The sequence below is a fragment of the Carassius auratus genome, unplaced genomic scaffold (assembly GCF_003368295.1).
Source record: "Carassius auratus strain Wakin unplaced genomic scaffold, ASM336829v1 scaf_tig00005501, whole genome shotgun sequence".
NCBI classification, from domain to species: Eukaryota; Metazoa; Chordata; class Actinopteri; order Cypriniformes; family Cyprinidae; genus Carassius; species Carassius auratus.
This window is the reverse complement of record NW_020523671.1, coordinates 86,723-110,376: the sequence shown is the minus strand read 5'-3', so window position 1 is coordinate 110,376 and position 23,654 is coordinate 86,723. Positions and strand designations below refer to the sequence as shown.

At 35.2% G+C, this 23,654-nt stretch overlaps 2 protein-coding genes across 2 annotated transcripts; both read left to right on the top strand.

Moving 5' to 3' along the window:
- On the top strand, window positions 1-6,859 carry LOC113070966 (cytochrome P450 2J6-like). The gene is made up of 10 exons (XM_026244316.1): window positions 1-118; window positions 1,620-1,822; window positions 1,904-2,066; window positions 2,186-2,335; window positions 3,156-3,316; window positions 3,518-3,694; window positions 4,953-5,091; window positions 5,183-5,370; window positions 5,446-5,587; window positions 5,660-6,859. Exons 2-10 carry the CDS (start codon window positions 1,625-1,627, stop codon window positions 5,845-5,847), a joined length of 1,506 nt encoding a protein of 501 aa, XP_026100101.1. The 5' UTR covers window positions 1-118; window positions 1,620-1,624; the 3' UTR covers window positions 5,848-6,859.
- Window positions 6,860-9,833: 2,974 nt separating this feature from the next.
- LOC113070967 (cytochrome P450 2J3-like) lies at window positions 9,834-18,604 on the top strand. Its single transcript, XM_026244317.1, has 7 exons — window positions 9,834-9,977; window positions 10,117-10,277; window positions 10,840-11,016; window positions 11,183-11,321; window positions 11,409-11,596; window positions 13,592-13,750; window positions 18,500-18,604. Exons 1-7 carry the CDS (start codon window positions 9,851-9,853, stop codon window positions 18,602-18,604), a joined length of 1,056 nt encoding a protein of 351 aa, XP_026100102.1. The 5' UTR covers window positions 9,834-9,850.
- The last annotated feature ends 5,050 nt before the right edge of the window (window positions 18,605-23,654 follow it).

Sequence of the window (23,654 nt, the reverse complement as noted above, 5' to 3'; positions counted from 1 at the left end):
CACTTTTTCATAACACCACGTTTCATAACAGCATTCCGACGCCTGCCGTTTTTGTATGAGCAGCCGTACATTTATATTTCCACGACAGTTCATTGTTTGATCAATAAACGGCGTTCTCGTAAGTATTTTTATCTTGACCGACATCTATGCACTGTAGCGATCGTTTGCCATTAATGATGCTGCTCCTGTTAGTTGTGTTTGTTTAGTAACTCCGGAGAGTCCGACTTTTACTTAACATCAACTTAAGTTGTATTTTGTCAGATTCCCTGTCAGACTTTACTAACGTTACCTCCCATTAAAACAGATGGAAGCATAATTCGATAATGAAAAGTGCTAAATTAACTATCAGGTTTAGCTTTCAGCATGATATTAATACGGTGTGAGGCTTTATTGACGTAGACCTACCCAACACTAAACCTAGCCTTACAGTAGGATAAATACATTGTTGGTAGATCAGTATTATTATTTGTCAGAACACCGGAGGCAAAAGTCACTTTTACCCGCTGATAATGATAAAAGTTATTAAAGAATAAGTTCCAGAATGAATATTCTGTTATCATTTACTCACCTTCCACTTGTCCCAAACATGTAAGAGTTTCTTTCTTTCTTCTGTGAAACACAAAAGAAGAATTTTTGAAAAAAATGTTAGTATCCGAACTACTATGGAAGTCAATGGTTTAATATAACAGTTTAATAAATAAAATAACTTTAATGTGTTATATATTTTAGAAGCATGTCTGTCTTGTTCCAATGCAGATATTAAAGCAGCACTCCAAGCAACACACAATTTTGATGAATGAATTTCCATATTAATAAAAAATTAAACTTGATAATAAAATTAAGTAATCCATATGAATAAAAAACTAATTAAAGTGATAGTTCACCCAAAAAAAAAAAAGCTTTTTGTAATGTTTATTTGATATTTGTCTAATTTAATACAATAATGCACATTAATTATTGTTTGGGGGTGATTTCTCAGCTACATTTGATGAATAAATTGTGATTCATTGCAACATTATCTAATTAATTAGATAAAAAAAAATGTATCACTTGACAGCCCTTTTATATATATATATATATATATATATATATAAATTCGTTTTAATTAATATTTTTCCTTTTTCATTGTCATTTTCGTTTTAGTATTTTAGTAAGTTTTAGTAACTGTTTTACTATTAATTGCCTCCCTTTTTTAGTTGTTTATAAATATTTATTGATAGTTTTAATAAATGAAACTATATAAGTGTACACGTACTGTTTGGGGTTGGTAAGATGTCTGTATTAAGGTTTTTAAAAAAACTGTGTTCTGCTCACTAATGCTGCATATATTTCTGAAAAATACAGTAATAAAGTGAAACACTATTACAATTTCAAATAACAATAATAATAATGTTTTGTATTGGCATAGATTTTAAAATGTAATTTATTCCTGTGATACAAATCTGAATTTTCATCATCATTCCTCGAGTCTTCAGTGTCACATGATCCTTCCGAAATCATTCTAATATGATGATTTGCTCAAGAAACATTTCTTATTACTATCAACATTGAAAACATTTGAGCTGCTTTATATGTGTGCTGTCTTTTTAAGCTGTGAAAAAACCTGTGTCTTGTCTCAGTAAGCATGGCGTCAGTGCTGTCACAGCTGATGGGGCAGTGGATGGATGTTCAGGGTCTCCTGATATTTCTGTGTGTGCTTCTGCTGGTGAAACACCTGCGAGATGTTCTTACAAACAACATGCCGCCAGGTCCTTTCCCTCTGCCTTTGATTGGAAATTTACTGAATGTAGGATTTAGTGATCCAATGGGCTCCTTTCAGAGGGTAATTCACATCCTGTATGGCAAAAAACAAATATGTCAAATGATTTTGTGTGAATGTATAATGTGTACGGATCATGTTTAGATTGCTGAGAGGTATGGAGATGTGAGCACATTGTATCTGGGAAACAAACCGTGCATCCTGCTCACTGGATACGAGAGTTTCAAAGAGGCGTTTGTGGAGCAGGCGGACATTTTCCCAGACCGGCCGTACTTCCCTGTGAATGACAGGATAAGTAAAGGGAAAGGTACAGATGCAGAAAGAGCTATATTGCAGCAATCAGATTCAATACTGGCAAAATCATAAACATAACATGTCATTTTCATTGTAAATTGATCTTTTGCCCACTTCATTCTGCTCATGTAGGTCTGTTTATGTCCAGTGGGCACATGTGGCGTCATCAGAGGCGTTTTGCTCTGGCAACACTCAAATACTTTGGTGTGGGGAAGAAAACTCTAGAAAACTTCATCCTGCAGGAGTGTCGCTTTCTCTGTGACTCTATACAGACTGAACGAGGTCAGAGAGCAACATTTTAGCGCCAAACATCCTTTCTTCTCCTTCTCAAACAAGATTTGTTGTCATTCTTTTACCAAAACTCCAGAAAATCTAAATAAAATGACAATGAAATGTGTCAAAACCAGAATACAGTTTTCATAATCTTTTCATATCTTGAAGGGATGAATGTTTGTACTGTCGTCTACAGGCCACCGTCTGCAAGTGCAAGTGTCTTTTGAAGGTCATACTGTACATCTAGGAAACCACACCAGAGCTCATCTTTCCTAATTAAATTTTTATGCATTTTTTTATTTATTTAAAAAAATATTGTGAGATCCAAAAGTCTGAGACCACACTGAAAATCCAGTATTTTTTTTTGTACCTTTAAATAAACAGAACATTTCAGTATTTTAATGTTTGAATAATGATAAATAAACAAAAAGTGTAGTGATCATAAAATGAATAAAAACACAATAATGTAATAATAATTATTAAAATAAAAACTTAATCTTAAATAAATTAATAAGTAATAATTTAAGAATAATAAATTAACAAAAAACTAAATGTAATTATAAGTAAATTAATAAATAAGTAATTTATTAGTAGTAAATAAAAATTAAAATGTAATCATCTAATTAATGAATAAACAATAATTAAATAATAACAAATATATGAAAATGTTTTAATAAATAAAGAAAATATATAAACAATTTAGTAGTGAAAAATAAGTGTACACAAATCTGCAATAATTTTTTGAGCAAATATATGGCAGCATTTGAATAAAAGCATATTTCCGTCTTAACATCGTTTTTATTTTTTATTTTTTTTCTTGTTTTTCTAGGTTTGCCCTTTGACCCTCAGCATTTTGTGACCGATGCAGTGGCTAATATAATCTGTGGGTTGGTGTTTGGTCACAGGTTTGAGTATGATGACCATAAATTTCATCTGATGCAGAAGTATTTAGATGACTTATTACAGCTTCCCATCTCAAACTGGGGTCGGGTACGAAATCAGCCTGCTATCACAAGACTAATAAAAAAAAACTAACTAAAAAGTTAAATGAAACTAGTTAAGCTGAAATGAATGAATTTGGCTTTATTGACCAGTGCTTTGATAAAACATCAGTTTCATTCATGTAACTATAGTTATTAAAAGCACTGCATTGTTTGAACATATGTTTGTCCTTTATTTGTCTCTTTCCAGTTGTATAATCAGTTTCCCACCCTCATGTCGATGCTGCCAGGAAAACATCAGACGGCATTCGCCAGCATACCTAAGCTTCAGCCCTTCCTGCAGGAGGAAATCAGAAAACACAAGGAAGATAGAGACCCGTCCAACCCCAGAGACTACATCGACTGTTATCTGGAGGAGATTGAGAAGGTAGCGTTGTCCTAAGATGCCCTTGTGTACTTATATTTCTTTAAGAATATACCCATTATTGGTAGTCTAGTCGGGATTTGGGACATGCGTTAGCATATCCCATGTAAATATTCATGTCTGTCCTAGAGAGAAAGATGCTTTTTTCCCCCCGTAATGGTGTAGTTACAGCATTCATATGTGGCTTAGTGGAACATAACTAGCAGAAACCTAGTTTGGTCACTATTTCCAAATTCTGCTTTTTTTTCATCTTCGAAACACAATTTGAGATATTTTGGATGAAAACCAGGATGCTTTTTAAAGAGATGTGGAGAGAAACAGAGGAGACGGATTGTTGAATAAAGTCGTTTCTTTGTGTACAAAACGTATTCTCATCATTTCATAATGTTACGGTTGAACACTGATGGCAGATGGACTATTCTGACGACGTCTTCCATACTTTTCTGGACTTTGACCGTGTAACTTACTTGGCAGTCTATGGGACAGTAAAAAGCCTCCCGGTTTTCATCCCAAAAATCTTAAATTGTGTTCCGAAGGCAAACAAAGCTTTTACGTAGCTTGCGCATTAATCATTGGCCAATATATCTTGTGTACCCCTACTTTTACGGTTTTAGAACGACATGGGAGTAAGTGATTAATGACAAATTTTTCATTTTGGGGTGGAGTATCCCTTTAAAACATCACCACTCGTTTACGAGAGTAACATTACATGCGCGTGTGTAGCTGCCAACACAGGAGCCGACTGTACATAAAACAATCTTCATAAACATGTCTGAAGATTTTGACCGAAATTTCTAGAATATACCAAAAAATCCTGGAAAGTCCAAAATTTCTGGAATATTTCCTAAATTTACTGGATATTTTCCACCTTTTTGCAATCCTAGTTTGAAACAACATGAGGGTGAGTAATTAACGACAGAATTTTGGGGTGAACTATCCCTTTAATATGCATTAAACAGAAAACGCTGTACTTATTGAAAAAACTAGTTCGTTATTTACCCTTGTAAGATCACCATTTACGTTTAGCTGTGTTTTTTGTAACCCCAAAAATCCACTCAAAACACTTTCTCGTCAGATATTTGCAGATCGAGTCGTAGGTGACCTATTTTGATCTAAAAAAAGTTCATTTTTAAAGAAAGGTGAAAAGTTTGCATCTATGTATATATATATATATTTCTTTATATTTTGAAATGTTCAGATATATCTGAAAATTACGTTTTTTTCTGTATGTGAATTGTTTTCTGTATTTCATCCATTCCAGTGTAAGGACATTGAGGCGGAGTTCACTGAGGAAAACCTGATGTTTTGTGTGGTGGATCTGTTTGGAGCAGGAACAGAAACCACCGCTAACACACTCCGATGGGCTTTACTCTTCATGGTCAAGTACCCAGAAGTACAAGGTGGGAATGTCAGTCAATCAAACATGTCACTTCTGTTGGTTGTCTTTAAAAAATTGCTGTCAGCATGTTCTTGTTGGATATTTTCTGTCAGAGAAAGTCCAGTCTGAGATTGATCAGGTGATTGGAAAGACACGCCAACCAATGATGGATGACCGGACGAATCTACCGTACACCTACGCAGTGATCCATGAAATTCAGAGGTTCGCTAACATTGTTACCTTTACGCCTCCCAGAGTGGCCAACAAGGACACAACAGTAGGAGGACGTTTCATCCCGAAGGTCTTTTTATTTTTGTATTATGTACCATACAGCATTTACGTGAATGAATCTATAACTTCTTTTTGATTGTTACAGGGTGTGTTAGTGTTGCCGTTGCTTAAGTCGATCCTGCAGGATAAGAATGAGTACAGCACCCCCTATGAATTCAATCCTGCTCACTTTCTGGATGAAAATGGCAAATTTTTGAAGAAAGACAGTTTCATCCCTTTTTCAATAGGTAGGTCATGTCCATACAGCTGTAGTACGGTGAGTTTACTCTGAGTTTACTGATGCAGACCCTGATTTCCAGGTAAGAGGATGTGTCCAGGTGAGCAGCTCGCTCGTATGGAGCTCTTCCTCTTCTTCACGTCTCTGATGCAGTGTTTCACCTTCCTGCCTCTTGAAGGACGAATGTTGAGTCTGAAAGGAACTATAGGCGTCTTGGCTTGTCCTGAACCCTTCCAGATACGTGCTGTGCCTCGACAGTGTAGATTCTAATCACTCAAAATTTAGCTCTGCTCCAGAATCATGTTCAAACACCAGTGTTCATTATATAGCTTTACAGTCACTTTGAATAAAATAACCCACCCCCCCCAAAAGATTCTTTCCTCTTACAGAATTTTTGCAGGAAATTTGACAATGTCATTTAGAGCCACTCCTAACAATTTAGGATTTTAATTAATCAAAATGTTTTGCAGACAAACTAAATCTTTTGCATATCGATCACTGATCCTCTAAACTCAAAGGTTCTTAGAGATTATGATTAAGGAAATTGACATTTATCTTAATTCTATTTTGTACAGTCTTTGGATTTTAAGTAAAAACATTCTAAATTTAATCAATATTAAATTTATGCATTTAGCAGATGCTTTTATCCGAAGCAACTTACAGTGTATTCAGGCTATCAATTTTTACCTATCATGTGTTCCCTGGGAATCAAACCCCCAATCTTGGGCTTGATAGTGCAATGCTCTACCAATTGAGCTACAGGAACACTATGAATATCAACTCAAAGACAACATAACAATACTTAATAAATATATATCTGTTACGTCCCATGTTATTTTTTTTATTTTGTTCTGCTGGTTTGGTCTGGTATTAGACGGGGAAGAGAACAGAACAGCTGAGATATCACGTGATATACATGTGCTACACTGAGTTATCAATTGTGTCTAGAACACTAGTTTAGTCACCTGTGCCACTGTTTGTATTTTTCGTTTTGTTAGTAAGAGTAGTTTATTGGGGGCGTCTTGGACGCTGAAGATCTTTTGTTTTTTGTCTCTTTTGTAAATTTAGTCAGTATATATATTGTTCAGATTTTTTCTAGGAAGATTGGTTTTTGGTTTTACTTCTTTCTTTGATTTGGCACGGTCTAGTTCTTTTCTCTTTACCCTTGTTTCTTTTGTGAACCTTTTTCTTTGGTTTGCAAAAATGGTGTATATAATTACTTTGAGGTGTCGTTGTCATATTGATTCTCATTGTAATAAACTATCATCTTTTTTAAACTAGATTTGTTTGTGTGTGTGTGTGTGTGTGTGTGTGTGTGTGTGTGAGGTCAGGTGTTCCAGTACGTGTTCAATGTTTTAGTGTTGCACGCCTTATTTCCTCTAGACTAAAAAGGGTTTGTAACATATCTCAGATTTTTTAATGAATAAAATATTAATTACATTCAATAGACATGACTAAGAAGCATATCTGGACGATATTGTAAGTTCTGACTGGAGTAGTCATTTGGATCAAGGGATTGTCAGCAGGCATTTGATAATGCAATGGCTCTGTTGATGAATGTTTTGACAGCCCCAAATTTTCAGACTCTGTTAGGGGCCAGTCGTGGCCTAATAGGGCGCAATCGTAGCCTTGTTAGGGGGCAGTTGTGACCTAATTAGGGGACAGTGGTGGCCCAATGGTTAGAGAGTTGAAGGATGATGAAAGAGACATTGAACATCCAGTCTTTTCTCAAAGAAGTTTAATTACCATCAAAGAGAATCTACTAAGCGTTGAGCTTGATTTTGGCAATTTTGCATTTTGAAGTTTTTTTTGTTGTTTTTTTAGTAGTGGCCATTCGATTAACTGACCACAATCCTTGAGTGTTTTTTACAGCAGAGTACAGCATCCCTTTTTTGAGTAGGTATATTGTCTTTATTCTATAATATTACTAAACTGACAGTACGTTTACAGGCCCACACAACTCATAAGTATCTTCACAGGATGATAATACTGCAGTTCTGTGGCTCATGAATATTAACTAGGTTACATGACGTTCTAGGAAAGGCCCATGATCATTAAATAAGATCAGTTCACAAGTAATTGTCTGATTACCACTCTGTGACTTTTGACAAAACCAACAAACCATTGAAAGTCAAGTAAACATTGGCAGCGATCTAGGCCATTACCTCTGCATGTGTCTCTGGTGATGAACAAACACTTGGGCATAAAAATTCATCACTGACAGAACGAGGTGAAGGGTGTAATTTCACTTCTTGGTGCTAATGGCTTTTTCAGACACAGACCCCACAGTGAGACCTCAATGTATTTTCTGACATGGTGCACGATCTCTGAAAATGTGAAATTGGCTTTGAGTTTAAAGCAATAAAAAATACAATTTGTTAAGAATTCACTCCGCTTCAGGCCATAGATGCAGATGAGTTTGGTTATTCATGAGAACAGATTTGGAGAAAATTAGCATTACATCACTTGCTCACCAATGGATCCTCTGCAGTGAATGGGTGCCGTCAGAGTGAGAGTCCAAACAGCTGATAAAAGCATCACATTAATCCACAAGTAATCCACAGCACTCCAGTCCATCATTTAATGTCTCATGAAGCAAAAAAAACAAAAAAACACGCATGTTTGTAAGAAACAAATCCATTATCAAGAAATTATAACTTTAAGATGTCACTTCTGGTCAAAGTAAATGGTGATGATGTGTGCATATTTTTCTCCTTATTCACATGAGAAGACTTTTTCACTGGAGAAAGCTATATTATGGATAGAGAAGATGCATTTGTTATAAACGAAGCTTTTCAGGATCAATACATTTCACAAGACATTAATTGATGGACTGGAATTGTGTGAATTACTTTTAGATTTTTGTGTTGTATTTAACAGCTGTTTGGACTCTCATTCTGATGGCACCCATTCACTAGTATCCATTGGTGAGCAAGAGATGCAATGCTAAATTTCTCCAAACATATTTCGGTACCTGATGGCGAGTTAATATTGAGCAAATTAAAAATTTTGGTTGAACTATTCCTTTAAGAACTGATGGTGCACATTTCTAATGTAATGGTCTATTTTGTTTTCAATAAGTATTCCAGTGTTGCTAATATAAAATTATCCAATATGCTTAAATGTGGCTTAATTATGTTGATGGCATGTATTGCTTATAGTTCTTAATATATCATCAAATTTGTTTTTGATCATAAAATCTGACCTTGTGCAGTGGCCACATCAACAGAGATGTTGTGCTCTGTCAACTACTTTAGTTTTGGGAATAAAACTCTGGAAAACTTCATCCTGAAGTAGTTGCTTTCTCTGTGACTCTCTACAGACTGAATAAGGTTAATGAGCATCAGAAGACTTATTTACAGTGTTGGGGGTAACGCATTACAAGTCACGCAAATTACGTAATCAGAATACCGTACTTTTTTCAAGTTAAAGTAACGCATTACTTTTTAATTTACAAGAAAATATCTAGGTTACTTTTTTCATTCACTGTTTTTCAGAATTCATTGATTATATAAAATCAGTGGATAATATAATAAAACATAATAACAGTGAAGGTTGATTTAACTTTTAACTATATAGTTATCTGCATGTCTCATCCATGAGTATGCAATGATGGAGAACAAGCTTTTGGGGGTGTTGTAGATCCCCAAAGATCAGAAAAAAGTCTTACAAATTTGGAACAGCATGGGTGAATAAATTATGACAGATTTTTGATTTTTGGGTGGACTTTCCCTTTCAGTGGACTAAACAAAAACATCTGTTGAGCTAGTAACACCACCTAGTGGATAAGATGATTACAGAAAAAAAAACAGTTTCAAATGGTCACAATGTTTTGGCAATATTACACATTTACTTTAAGAGTGTCTTCAAAAAGTGATTTGTTGAAAATAAATAAAAAATAAAGCCTGTACAAATAATTTAATTCAAATTTTTAATCATGCATTTTAATCTGAAATTGCTGCCAGTTTCAGTACATTTACTGTAGCTATTTGAACATATTAAACCTGAAAATTAAAGTATTACCCACTTATTTTCTACCCATGCAAAATAAATGTTGTTACTTCATTACACTAAGATGAAAGGAAACACTGGGATTTTTTTTAAACACTAAGGCATTAGTGTAATTATCACAGTAGGCCTATGTTTCTGTTTATATATACTGTGTATATATATATATATATATATATATATATATATATATATATATATATATATATATATATATATATATTTTATCCTTTTATATGTAGGTTTGATCTTCTCTAGTGGACACATGTGGCATCATCAGAGGCGTTTTGCTCTGGCAACACTTAAGTACTTTGGTGTTGGCAAGAAAACTCTAGAATATTCCATCCTGCAAGAGTGTGGCTTTGTCTGTAGTGCTTTGCAAACCAAGCAAGGTTAGTGAGCACCAATTCTGCTTCACTTCATCCATCTCAGCAGGCTTCGAGTTCATAATGCGCTCTACAGGCAATGATTTGAAAGTAGTTCAAAGTAGATTGCAGCCTTAACTATTCTTTCTCTCATTTGCTTTCCAAGGTTTGCCATTCAACCCTCATTACCTCTTGACCTACGCAGTGGGTAATATAATATGCAGCCTGGTTTTTGGCTACAAGTTTGAGTATAACAACCTTCATTTTCATGAGCTGTTGCAATATTCAGATGAAATCTTTAAGCTGCCCGTCAATATCTGGGGTCGGGTATGGGACCAAATTTACTGTAACTATCCATTTTCACTGTAATGATAATGCATTCGCACAGTTATTGAAGGGATCGTTGACCCAAGAAAATGAAAATTTTGATATTTACTTAACCTCAAGTTTCTTTCTTCTCTTGAACACAGGATATTTTGAAGAATGTGGGTAACCAAACTGTTTCTGGGCCCCAGTGACTTCCATAGGATTTAATTTTTCCAAACTATGGATCTCAATTGGACCAACAACTGTTTGGTTGCACACTTTTTAAAAATATCTAATTTATTTAACAGAAGAATTTATTTAAACTAAAATAACACTGTATTTCATAACTTCCTGTTCGTGTTCATAATACAACTGAAGAAGCAACGACAAATTTGACGTCTTTCTCACTTCTGACCAAAGTAATCGATCTCTTGACATTTTTTTTCTTGACAATTTGGTTAAGACATAGAAACACAGTTGGTGTTTTTTTTTTTTTTTTTTTCTGTTGGTGTTGAGAAAATGTGAATGCAAAAAAAAAAATGCAATTTGCAAAGGCATATCTTGTTTGTTTGTCCCTAAACAGTTCTATAACTCCTTTCCCGCTCTGATGTCCCTGCTGCCAGGAAAGCACCAGACTGCATTTGCCAACCTGTCCAAGCTTAAGCTCTTTTTTAAGGAGGAAGTCAGCAAGCACAAAGAGGACAGAAACCCATCCAATCCTAGAGACTACATTGACTGTTATCTGGATGAAATTGAAAAGGTATTTGATTTGAGCAGATCCTTGCATAATGATAATGCGAACATTTTAAGCCTTTTTTTTTTTTTTTTACACATGATTTGCAGCACGCTCTACTGTAGGAATCCTTGTTTAACCCTTGTTTCTGTCAACGGTTGCATCCTCTTGCTCATCTTTCCATTGTTCGCAGTGTAAGGACAGTGAGGCTGAATTCACAGAAGAAAATCTGATACACTGTGTGTTGGATCTGTTTGGAGCAGGAACAGAAAGTACTGCTAAATCTCTTTGCTGGGCTGTGCTCTACATGGCCAAGTATCCAGAAGTGCAAGGTGGACCGCTCCACTCCTATTACTGTCTGCTTGTTAGGCAAATGTGTATATGCATGTCCACCTACTCTGCACATTTCCTTTACATAGAGAGAGTCCAGTCTGAGATTGATCAGGTGATTGGACGGACTCGTCAGCCATTGATGGAAGACAGGGCACATCTGCCGTACACCTACGCAGTGATCCATGAGATTCAGAGGTTCGCAAATGTTCTTGCTTTTATTCCACCAAGAGTTGCCAGCAAAGACACCACAGTAGCAGGATGTCTCATACCAAAGGTAAGTAGTGTTCGTGTGGTTTTGTGTGTGTGTGTATATATAGATATATATATAGAGAGAGAGAGATATTAGAGGTGGGCATAGATACATTTTTTTTAATCTAGATTAATCTCACTGTGATCTTGAAATTAATCTAGATTAAAATGGCTCATTCGAATTCTGCCGTCGGCATTCAGAATATGGACTGCATACACACTGCAGACGGATTATGTGTGAAACCGGCGTAGCTGGGGTCAGCGGGGACCCGGTGAAGGTTGTACCAGTGGGCCCTGTTTGAAATTGTCTAATTTGTATGTTTATTTTTATTTATTTGTGCTATTTACACAATGTTTAAGTTTTTTTTTTCAAGTTTGTAGGCGTCAAGGTACAGAAACGAAATAATTAAATGTAAAAAAGCACTGGATGGTATGGTATTCAATGTAAAAATGAAATATACAATCAAACCTACATTTATTCAGACACCTTCAACATTTCTCACATTACAGTTTTTCTATATATATATATATATATATATATATATATATATATATATATATATATATATATATATATATATATATATATATATATATATATATATATATATAAAAATGGTGTCTGAATAATTTTTGGTTTGACTGTTAAAACTACAAAGTAGTCAAGAACAGTGAGTGATTTTCATTTTCTTGGATTAACATTACAGCAGCCAGTAGCTAAATTAGGCGCGGTTCCTTTAAGAGACCATGAATGCATCCAGTATAATACACATCCATTCCATTTTTCCCTCAACTGTTTACTTTCACTTAAGAAATAACAGACAGTTTTTTCGAGCATAATTTCCAAGGTGGATATTTTGACATGTTTCGTATGTATTTGTCGGCACAAGAGCAAAAATAACCAAATTCGATGTTCAAGCGTTTTGATCAAAAAACTTGAAAACGCTTATTTTTAGCGTCTCGAGCACTGATCTATAATATAGAACTGGATTGCTCATGACGTCATTAAAGTGAAGCCGCCGCGCCGCCATATTGGTAATCCCTAGTGTGCGAAAACGTTCCATTGAATTAATAGGAATTTGTATGATTTTAATGAGAAAACATCACCTAACAAGTCAGTGTTTATAAATATGAAGTATCACTGTACGTTATTACAATGCGAACACCCTAGGCATGTAAACGGTAATTTTTTAAATGTCGGGAATTTCCCCTAATTATTAAAAACTATGTTCATTACAGTAGTGAGCATCATGAACATGATAAACATCAGACGGACACGACCTCAACACATATAACAAACTACAAAGTGTTCGTTCTGAAATCTGAATTTATTCAGAGAAATAACTGACTATATACAGTACGGATTTAAGAAATAAATACAAAGCTTTATTTCCCAGATAGTAAATTAAATTTAAATTTTTTCATTATAGAGAAATATCAACAACATAATTGTATAATTTATTGTAATATATTAAAATCCATTTCTGATACGAATACGTTCGTTTAATAATTCCTGAATAACTTTGTTCATTAAGAAATAAGCCATTTTTGTGTTTGATCAGTTAACGTTACCTGTGTCATCAGCGCGCAGCAGACACACCCACCTACACGATTTACATATGTCGCTTATCCTGTCCCAAAAGACCGTAAACACTGCAGATAACATCTGAAGTAAACATTACTTAATTATACATAACATAAAAACGAGTCCCGTTTGACTGATCAGCTTCAAATCGAGTTATTTTAGGACAGCGGTTTGAATGTAACTCAATGGTGCTGGTTCAGTGTCGCTGTCCGTTAGGCTGGCCTCAACCAGTCGGTTATATAAAATATCAAGGTGAAAGTCATCATAGCTTGACCCAGCTCCCAACCCAATGTTGAGAATAGATTAACGGCGATATTTTTTTTTTTTTTCGCCCGATAAGAGTCTCGCGTTAACGCCCCACCACTAATAGATAAATAGATATATCTATCTTTCTGTAAACCAACCTTTTAATTCTTATGTTTTGTCCTATGACAGGGTGTGATGGTGCTGCCAATGCTGAAGCCAATCCTGGAGGACAAGAATGAATATTGCACTCCATATGAATTCAATCCTGCTCACTTTCTGGATGAAAATGGCAAATTTTTGAAGAGAGAAAATTTCATTCCCTTTTCAATACACTCTAAAAATGGCTGGGTTAAAAATAACCCAATTGGCAACCCAGCACTGGGTAAATATTGGACAGAACACATGCTGGGTTAAAGTAACCCAGCATGCTGGTTTACACATTTTAACCCAGCATGCTGGGTTATTGAGAAAACCCAAGATAGAGTCATTTTTACCATTTGTGGGTTTGCATTTTTATGATTCTGGGTTATTCTTGCTGGGTTATTCTCATAATTTCACTTTTGCTTAACAAAGCAATCATGGATTAATAAATAATGAAGAATACAGGTTATTTAGACTGTTAAAAAATATTTTTAATGCCATCTGACATTCAAAAATTTGTACCAATGACAAACAACATGGAATTTTCCCTTTTTTGTTTCCAGCAAATGCAAAATAAATAAATAAAAGTTGCAATAAATAAGAAAATTATTTCTGAATGACCTGTGTCTAGCTGTTTAACTATTACATTTTGAGATTTTTAGCTATTTAAATACACAGTGAAATGACATTGACAATTAACATTCTTTAAATTTAAATGTAAAATCATTTAAAGATGTCCTTAAATTTATATCAAGTATATAAAGACTACTACGTAGGTAGATGTGCACTACTTAGGGTAGTTCAACATATAGTTCACCCAAAAATGAAAATTCTGTCATTTATTACTCAACTTCATGTCGTTACAAACCCGTAAGCCCTTCGTTCATCTTCAGAACACAAGTTAAGATATTTTCATTGATATTCGAGAGCTTTCAGACCAGGGTGAATAATTAGTGACAATTTTCAGTTTTGGGTGAACTATTGTCAAACACTTAAGCTCTGAAGCAAAGATCTACACCTGAGAGCAATGTACTCCGTTATAGAGCCTGTCTATGGAAGGACAATTTTCAAAAGGAATTGCTAATCATATTTTCAATTGCGTTTTCCACATGTGACAAATTGTGACAATCCAAACACAATTGCAAATCTTGAACAAAAACACTGTTTCAAAAACACTGAACAAAAATTACGGTTTCAGTTTTCATGAATGCACAGAGACTGCCAAATTTCAAATGGAAAAACAAAGTCAGTTTGTAGCTGTATTTTCCATGTATTATGAGTAATAAGCCTGTCATATTGATCAAATACTGCATCATAGCAGCTTTACAGTATTAAAAAGGAAAATAGTGTGTAATAATGCAAAGGGACAAAAGTAAACACTCAGTTTTCAGTTAAAGTCAATTTGTCATTGATTCAGTGATGTATCGTCCCTCTGTGCAATCAAGTGGAAGATATCGCTTGATATTAATTGTCCCCAACTAAAGAAAAACAAGGAACCAAAACTCCATCGGTGACAGAATGGAGAAAAATCCTTGGGAGAAACCAGGCTCAGTTGGGGGGGCAGTTCTCCTCTGACCAGACGAAACCAGTAGTTCAATTCCAGACTGCAGCAAAGTCAGATTGTGCAGAAGAATCATCTGTTTCCTGTGGTCTTGTCCTGGTGCTCCTCTGAGACAAGGTCTTTACAGGGGATCTGTATCTGGGGCTCTAGTTGTCCTGGTCTCCACTGTCTTTCAGGGATGTAGAGGTCCTTTCTAGATGATGATCTCCATCTGGTCTGGATACGTACTGGATCCGGGCGACTGCAGTGACCCTCTGATCTGGACACAGACTGGATCTGGTGGTTACGGTGACCTCGGAATAAGAGAGAAACAGACTAATATTAGCATAGATGCAACATAAGAACAAGTACATGAGGTTTTATGAATTACCATGTCTGTTTTTTCACTGTGTCGCACGTTACCTGCCAAAACTCAAATGGAATCTTTAGCATCTGAATTTCCAATGCCTCACATTGAAAACTGTCAATTTTTGTCAGAGGTGGGACCATACTATGGAGAGTGTTTGTATTGGGAGGTGACGTCACTCAAAGACAACTGTGCAAAATGCTTTGAACAATGGAGGTTAAGGCACTACTAAAGGCAGCTGCCACTCCGAGAGATGTGTGATAAAGAACAGACAGTGCAACCCGGATCTCCCTATATTCTTGGCACCTCACACAATAAATAATTCTGTCATCTTTACCCCAAATGCAGCTACTATCCCCTGCTAACCGTTAGAGCCACATGGTACTATTGGTCAATATTCACCATTAACCAAATGCTTTTCACCTGAGGTATAAAATATAGGGTAAGATGCAGCTAGGTAAATAAGAGTAGAACTGCAATGTTGTTTGCTGACGTGCATCAGAGTGCAAACAGTGAGAGATTTGGGGTAAAAACTACAAAATATCTCCCAATACAAACACGCCCCATAGTATAGTCCCACCCTTGACACAAATTGACAGCTTTCTGTGTAAGGCATCTGAAATACAAATGCTTTTCAATTGAGTTTGGACTATTTCACAATGTATATGTCCACATGTGGAAAAATACAATTAAATATACAATTTGCAATTCCTTTTGAAAATAGTGCAGAATATCCTTACCTGTCCATTGATTACGATCAATGCCTGAGAGATCTGCTGGCATTTTTAAATCGCCACGACAATTGGATGGGGTTTTGTGGACTCTGCTCAGTTAAGGAATTCCATGTTTGTTCCAACCTTTAAAATAAAGTTTAAAAAAAGAAAAAATACAAATTGTTTTAATAACAGTGATTCAGTTCAATTAACTGTGTGAAGTTAATCATGAAATTAACCCATCATGATTATGAGTTAAATTCACCTATGAGTTGGTCTACAGAAGCAGAATTTGCTCTAGTGATTGGCTGAAAGGTGTGCTTTCAAACTGTCTAATCAATGGGATGTTCCAGTCATTATAAATCACAGTTTTATGTTAATATGCTGGCTATATCAAACACACACAGTCAGTCACTGGCACAGATAAGGGAGATCACACTGCATGCGCACACAGACATTTCTATGATAAGTCACGTAGGTAAAACAGTCCATATATAAAAACTAATAGATGTACCAAAGTGATAAGGACAAGTCAAAAACACGATCTGGAAAATTAATATATGATGTTTACGCTCATAAATTAGGTACATTCTGGTGCAGCTTTAACTATAGCACGAATACAAATATATGTGCGTTTAAGTTACGTGAGGGTTAACGTTAGTTGATTATCACAGACAAACAATTATGTAAAATGTATAATAAACACGAACTTACCGTTAGACGCCTCAATAAGACTGCACTCGACGATTTTTTCTCCCACAAATGTTTCCATGCGCTTTTCTGACAGGAAAAAAAAACACATTTTGAATTATAATTTGTATGTAAAAAGACTTTATAAACCACAAAAGCATCAAATCACTTCACTAACGCGGCCAGCGTCACTCGCTGTGCGTACGCGCACTTTGAAATGCCCTGAGACGTCGATTCTTTTCCGGGAATCACTTTGTTCGAGAATTACTGAACCGGTTTACTTGAACTGGGTCGTCGGTTCTTTTAGACCTGCGGTCCGACTATATTGTACGTAATTTGTATGATTTAAATGTCGATATGGACAACTGCAGGCGTTTACATTAGAGCAGAAAGTCGTATTCACTTTTTGAACTCACTTGACTCACTTAAATATCAAATTCGCTTTTCAGTGTCAGAAACTATACTTTTTCCTCTATTTTCACAGGTATTCGCATATTTCAGCCATCAGTCACTGTCTGAAACTTAATAAAACTTTATTAATCTGTCGTCTCAGATACCTTAACACGATTATGCGAGTCACGTAACGTAGGTTGGCCGTTTGAGGTTAACAGTTCATCATTTAACGTAAATAATGTTGGCCTGTAGACGTTTAACAGTATTGTTGCTGCAAAAAAAAGTTATAATTCTGCCAATTTAAAATAATTATTATTGAAAACATTAAATAAACTTACCTTAAAACAGTTGAAAGCCGTGGCTTTGCCCCGTTGTTCTTCCAAAATGACAGTTGGGGAGCGATTTAAACATCTTCAAGGCGCGTTAAATAACCCAGCGCTGGCCTGAAACAACCCAGCGACGCAACCCAGCAGGTTTAACCCAACACCTGGTAAACTGAAACTACCCAAAAGTGTTTAAAAAGAAATTAAATAACCCAACAAAATGACCCAACAGACTCAACCCAGCATTTTGGGTTAAAAAATAACCCAGCCGTTTTTAGAGTGTAGGTAGGTAATGATGAGGAACTAAAACAAATATATTCACACAAACACTACACAAAAGGTTTTGTTTGGTAATTGTTTCCCATTAGGTCTCTTATGCTCCACTAAGACTGCATTTATTTCACAGTTATATTGTGAAATATTGTTACAATTTAAAATAGCTGGGGTTTTTTATTTGAATACATTTTCTGCATCTTTCCTCCAGTCTTCAGTGTCCCATGATCCTTCAGAAATCATTCTAACATGCTGATTTGCTGCTTAAAATACCTTTATTATTATTATCAATAGTTGTGCTACTTAATATTTTTGTGGAAACTGATAAAAAATTTTTTCCTTCTTTGGTATCGAACAGCATTTATTTGAATAAGACCTCTTGTCACATTTATAGTTGTTTTTACTATCATTTTTGATCAATTTCATGCATTCTTGATTAATGGAAGTGTTATTTCAATAATATATTAATCAACCCAAACTTTTGAATAGTAGTGTGTCTATACGACTTAGTCTAATTTTAGCATACACTGTATACCTAATCAATCAAGTAGAGAACAGGTTTACTGATGCAGACCCTGATTTCCAGGTAAGAGGATGTGTCCAGGTGAGCAGCTCGCTTGCATGGAGCTCTTCCTCTTCTTTATCTCTCTGATGCAGCATTTTACATTCCTGCCACCTGAGGGAGAAACCCTGAGTCTCAAAAGGACAGTTGCCATTGCTTCTGCTCCTGAACCCTTCCAAATTCGTGCTATGCCTCGATAGTGCCACACGATTGCTATCTAAAATAAAATAAAAAATCTGCTCAATAAAGCACACTGCTGAAGCACAAATACAGTAAGCATTTGTTACTTTTTGCTAACATAAAACACAGTTCAATTCAAGTTTATTTGTATAGCGCTTTTTACAATACGAATCGTTACAAAGCAACTTTACAGAAAATTGTTTCTACAATATTTAGTAGTAGCTTATGGTGGTGACTGTCAGTTTGTGCACGTTTGACAGGATTTTTAGAAAAAATTAATACAAGACGTAGTCAGCCAGACGATGAACACTATTAATATTATTAATTAATAATTGTTATATGATGCAGTCACACTTGTAGCAATAATTGTTAGTTCTGTTTGTTGATTCAGGGTTAGCATCATCTGGGGACTGGGTCCTCTGAGGGTCAGCATCATCTCTTCTCAGGGGTTCTGGATCCAGACTGGAGCTTGTGTACATCCTAGTTAAAACATAGAAACAAAATAGATACATCTTTAGCATAGCTGCTGATCCAACAAACTAAAATTAGTTTAACCCAAGCTAATGAATAAAAGTGCACATTTGAGCAGATGCAACTACACTCACAATTTAAGAGATACGTTATTCGAATGCTTGGTGAAAGAGATGTGTTTTTAATCTAGATTTAAACAGAGAGAGTGTGTCTGAACCCCGAACATTATCAGGAAGGCTATTCCAGAGTTTGGGAGCCAAATGTGAGAAAGCGCTACCTCCTTTAGTGGACTTTGCTATCCTAGGAACGACCAAAAGTCCAGCGTTTTGTGACCTTAGGGTGCGTGATGGGTTGTTGCGTGGTAGAAGGCTAGTTAGGTACGCTGGAGCTAAACCATTTAGTGCCTTATAGGTAAGTAATGATAGTTTGTAACTGATACGGAACTTAATAGGTAGCCAGTGCAGAGACTGTAAAATTGGGGTAATATGATCATATTTTCTTGACCTGGTAAGGACTCTAGCTGCTGCATTTTGGACGACCTGTAGCTTGTTTATTGACGAAGCAGGACAACCACCTAGAAGTGCGTTACAATAGTCCAGTCTAGAGGTCATGAATGCATGAACTAGCTTTTCTGCATCAGAAACAGATAACAGAAACAGTTTCGTAGCTTGGCAATGTTTCTAAGATGGAAGAATGCAGTTTTTGTAACATTGGAAATGTGATTTTCAAAAGACAATTTGCTGTCTAATATGACACCCAGATTTCTGACTGTAGAAGAAGTAATAGTACATCCGTCTAGTTGCAAATTGTAATCTACAAGATTCTTTGTAGTGTTTTTTTGGTCCAATAATTAATATCTCTGTCTTATCTGAATTTAATTTGAGAAAATTATTTGTCATCCAAAACACGCACACAGTGTGAAAGTCATGGCAAGGGCATTCTATTTTGTTTTAATATACAAGGTTTATTTTCTTTGCCTGTGATGCTTGATCATATATCCTGCATAATTAATTTGGAGAATGTTAGTTGTCTGAAATTAAAGGCAGCTGATTTGCTGCACAATCAATCAGTCAGCCAGTCAAATGGTTGTTTAGGATGCAAAGCATGTTCTTGCCTTGATGGCATCCAAAGTAGCTATATATTCTGATACTTTATGACATAATTCACTAATTTAATCATATCAGTAGATGATTTACCCGTATGGGGACCTGAATTGGAATTGTATTTTCTGCTGCTTTTGGCTTCAGAGCTCAGAATAATTGTTTGTGAAGGGTTTAAGTGTTTGTATGTTGTTGTGGTGCCACTAGCTTTGTCATGACATCATTTCCCTATGACTGCTGTGTCATTGGTCACATGGAATTTATGACTCAGCTGGTTGGTTAAAAACATCCTTTCTGGCCAGCTGAGAAACTGCCATTAAAATGAGGCAGTCAGCCTCTGCGTTATGGAGTCAGATACCTTTTTTATTTTTAACAACCAATGTTTTAATGGACTTTTTATTTATGAATTCTTTTTCCAAAGCGATTAATTCATATTTTTACACCGCTGCTCTAGTTTCACATTTACTGCACTCTGCGGTTGTCTCGGATAATGAAATAACCTTCACATAAATCATTATTTTATGTCTGTTTATTTATTTGACAATCGTCATTGTCCTGCTTATTGCAAGGCTTGAGGTCAGAGTGATACAAGAGCCTGTTTGGTGTTTAATCTGGGGTCATTTTGACAGGTTGGTTGACCTTTTTATCTCCTTTTATAAATAAGTAATTTTATGCAACGCACTGTTTTCCACTTAGTTTGACAAAATAAAATGCATCAGAATAACTGAAGTGGAATGTTTTGCTCTTTCTGGTCAGATTTTTATCTTGATACAAGTTCAGGTCCGTTTCATATGGGAAAAACGAATTGATGGAAAATATCTTACTTTTCTAACTTTTGATTTTGCAATTCTGAGAAAAAAAGATCTAAACTTATAACTGAAAAAAATTGTATTAATTGTAAAAAAAAAAAAAGGAAAAAGGAAAAAAAGCTGCATTTACCTTTCTGTGGTGGAAAAATCAATTGAAGAAATCCATTAGAATTTGTATCATTCTGAGAGAAAATAATTCTTATTGGTGAAATGTAAACTGAGAATTCCAAAATCAGAATTGTGAGAAAGTTGCACTACAATTTTCCTTTTTTTTTCATGATGGAAATATGTTTCCATACTTTGACATATATTGGGGTAAAATATATTTGTCTGGTTGATTATCTCTTGAAGATTCATTTTGAGTTTGAACCTACCTTTTCCTTGGAGCTTTTGTAGAATATTATACAGATATGGACAAACTTATTTGTGCATTTTTGTCCAGACTAGTGCTATTCGGAGTACCACACTTTCAGAGAAGTCTTTCATCTTTCTGCAGAAATAAATCTTTCAGTCATGTTTTTCTTTTTAATGCTGTTCTTTTCTATTTGAGATTTCTTAATACTTCTAGTTTCAGTTTCCAGCTTCATTAAATGGTCAAAGTCAACAAAAACAGAAGAACCTTGAGGACTCTAACTCACAGTCCAGCATAATCACATCTTTCTGTCAGTCAGTTGTAATGGCTGTTGATCACAGCCCGGTGTGCAGCACACACACTTCCACTTATTGACAGGGAATGAGACAAACTCTTCATCTCCACAACATCTCCAGGATCCACAGTAATCCTGCATGACGGTCTTGACTGCATGACCATGGCATGATGTCAGGTTTCTGCAAGGGTTGTGCTGACAAACCGGCTTGATGCAGCCGTACAACTTCTTTCCACACGCTCCGCTGTATCTAGTCATCCTGGATGACAACAGCCTCATGACCACAGCATGTCACACAGCTGCAAGGCTTCTTGAGAACAGGTACAGAGCACTTCACCTTGCTGCAGAAAAAACAGTAATGTTGTGATATATTATTACAACTTAAAATAATAGTTTTCTATTTTAATATACTTTAAAAAAATAATTTATTCCTGTGATGCAAAGCTGAATTTTCAGCATCATTACTCCAGCCTTCAGTGTCACATGTAACATCCAGTCGATCACATGATCATTTAGAAATCATTCTAATATTCTGATTTATTATGAGTGTTGCAGTTCTGCTGGCTAATATATTTGATCAATAAAAGGTTCAAAAGAACTGCATTTATTCAAAATATATTTTTTAATAATAATATATATTCAAATAATAGATTTTCTTTAATATCACTTTTTATCATTTTAACACATCCTTGCTGAATAGAAATATTGATTTTATTTAAAAAAAAAGAACAAAAAAAATTACTGACCCCAAATTACTGACCAGTAGTGTATTATTACAAAATATTTATATTTTAAAAACAGCTTTTTGTTTTTATTGTTTTACTTTTTATTCATCAAAGTATCCTAAAAAAGTATCACATGTTCTGAAAAAATATTAAGCAGTAGAACTGTTTCCAACTTTGATAATGAATCATCATATTAGAATGATTTCTAAAGGATCATGTGATAATGATCCTAAAAATTCAGCTTTGCATCACAGAAATAAATGATAATTTAAAGTATAATAAATTTAAATCAATTATTTTAAATTGTAATAATATATCACAATATTACATTTTTTCTGTATTTTTGATCAAATAAATGCAGGCTTGATGAGCAGAAGAAACGTCTTTCAAAAACATTAAAAATAGTAATGTTTCCAAACCTTTGGTCTGTACTGTAGAGGGGGGATGTGGAGAGAGAGAGAGAAAAATAATTAAAAAAACTTAGAAAATAAGACCAATTTATTTATATTTTAATTTAATCCAATTCAATAACAGAGATGACACTTGTTCTATAGTCCAGTCTCTGGAGTGGACCCTGCAGTATATGAGGACATCTGCTGGGTTTTGTGGCACTGATGCTCACTCTCTCTGGACGGGTCACTGCAACTTAACAAACAGCTTCAGACTGCACACACCAGACCTCATCATCATCATCATCATCATCATCGCTATATATCGAGACTCTACCTGCTGTGTGTTATTTTCTCTCTCAGCCTGTATGTGATGCTGTGCTGTGCTGGGCAGAGATCTGAAAGTCAAAATCAAGTTCCAGAACCCACTGCCCCGTGTGCTGAAGAACCTCATATTACAAAATACAAAACCATTGACTATGGGTAAGACATTCCTATGCAATGACTGAGTCAAAATGTTGTGTAATGTTTGAGTGATACGCAGTACACGTGTGATGCTTTTCAAGGTACTTATCCCAATTTGCATGTGCTTGTAGATCTATGCCAATCAATAAATGTTCATATAAATCAATAATCAAAAAAAACATTGGTGGCTCTCAGTTTTCTAAATAACCAAATAACCACAACGTTTAGTTTCAAACCTAAAAACTATGAAAGGATCTGTCAAAGTGGAGCAGGTACTTGCTGTGTTCATATTCTAGTTTACACATTACACATATTCCACTGCAACATCTCAAACTCTACTAAAACCATTGCATCCTTGAGCTTTATATTTCATACAATGTTATGACTTAAGATATGGCACTTCACCAAGTTCAGCATTATCACCTATCTTTATAAATGAACATTTACACACACACACAGAGATG

Coding starts and splice junctions, on each gene's coding strand:
- LOC113070967 (XM_026244317.1), top strand. CDS start 9,851: ATGTGGCATCATCAGAGGCGTTTTGCTCTGGCAACACTTAAGTACTTT. Junction 10,278..10,839: donor CCGTCAATATCTGGGGTCGG/GTATGGGACCAA, acceptor GTCCCTAAACAG/TTCTATAACTCCTTTCCCGC. Junction 11,597..13,591: donor CAGGATGTCTCATACCAAAG/GTAAGTAGTGTT, acceptor GTCCTATGACAG/GGTGTGATGGTGCTGCCAAT.
- LOC113070966 (XM_026244316.1), top strand. CDS start 1,625: ATGGCGTCAGTGCTGTCACAGCTGATGGGGCAGTGGATGGATGTTCAG. Junction 1,823..1,903: donor CAATGGGCTCCTTTCAGAGG/GTAATTCACATC, acceptor GATCATGTTTAG/ATTGCTGAGAGGTATGGAGA. Junction 3,317..3,517: donor CCATCTCAAACTGGGGTCGG/GTACGAAATCAG, acceptor GTCTCTTTCCAG/TTGTATAATCAGTTTCCCAC.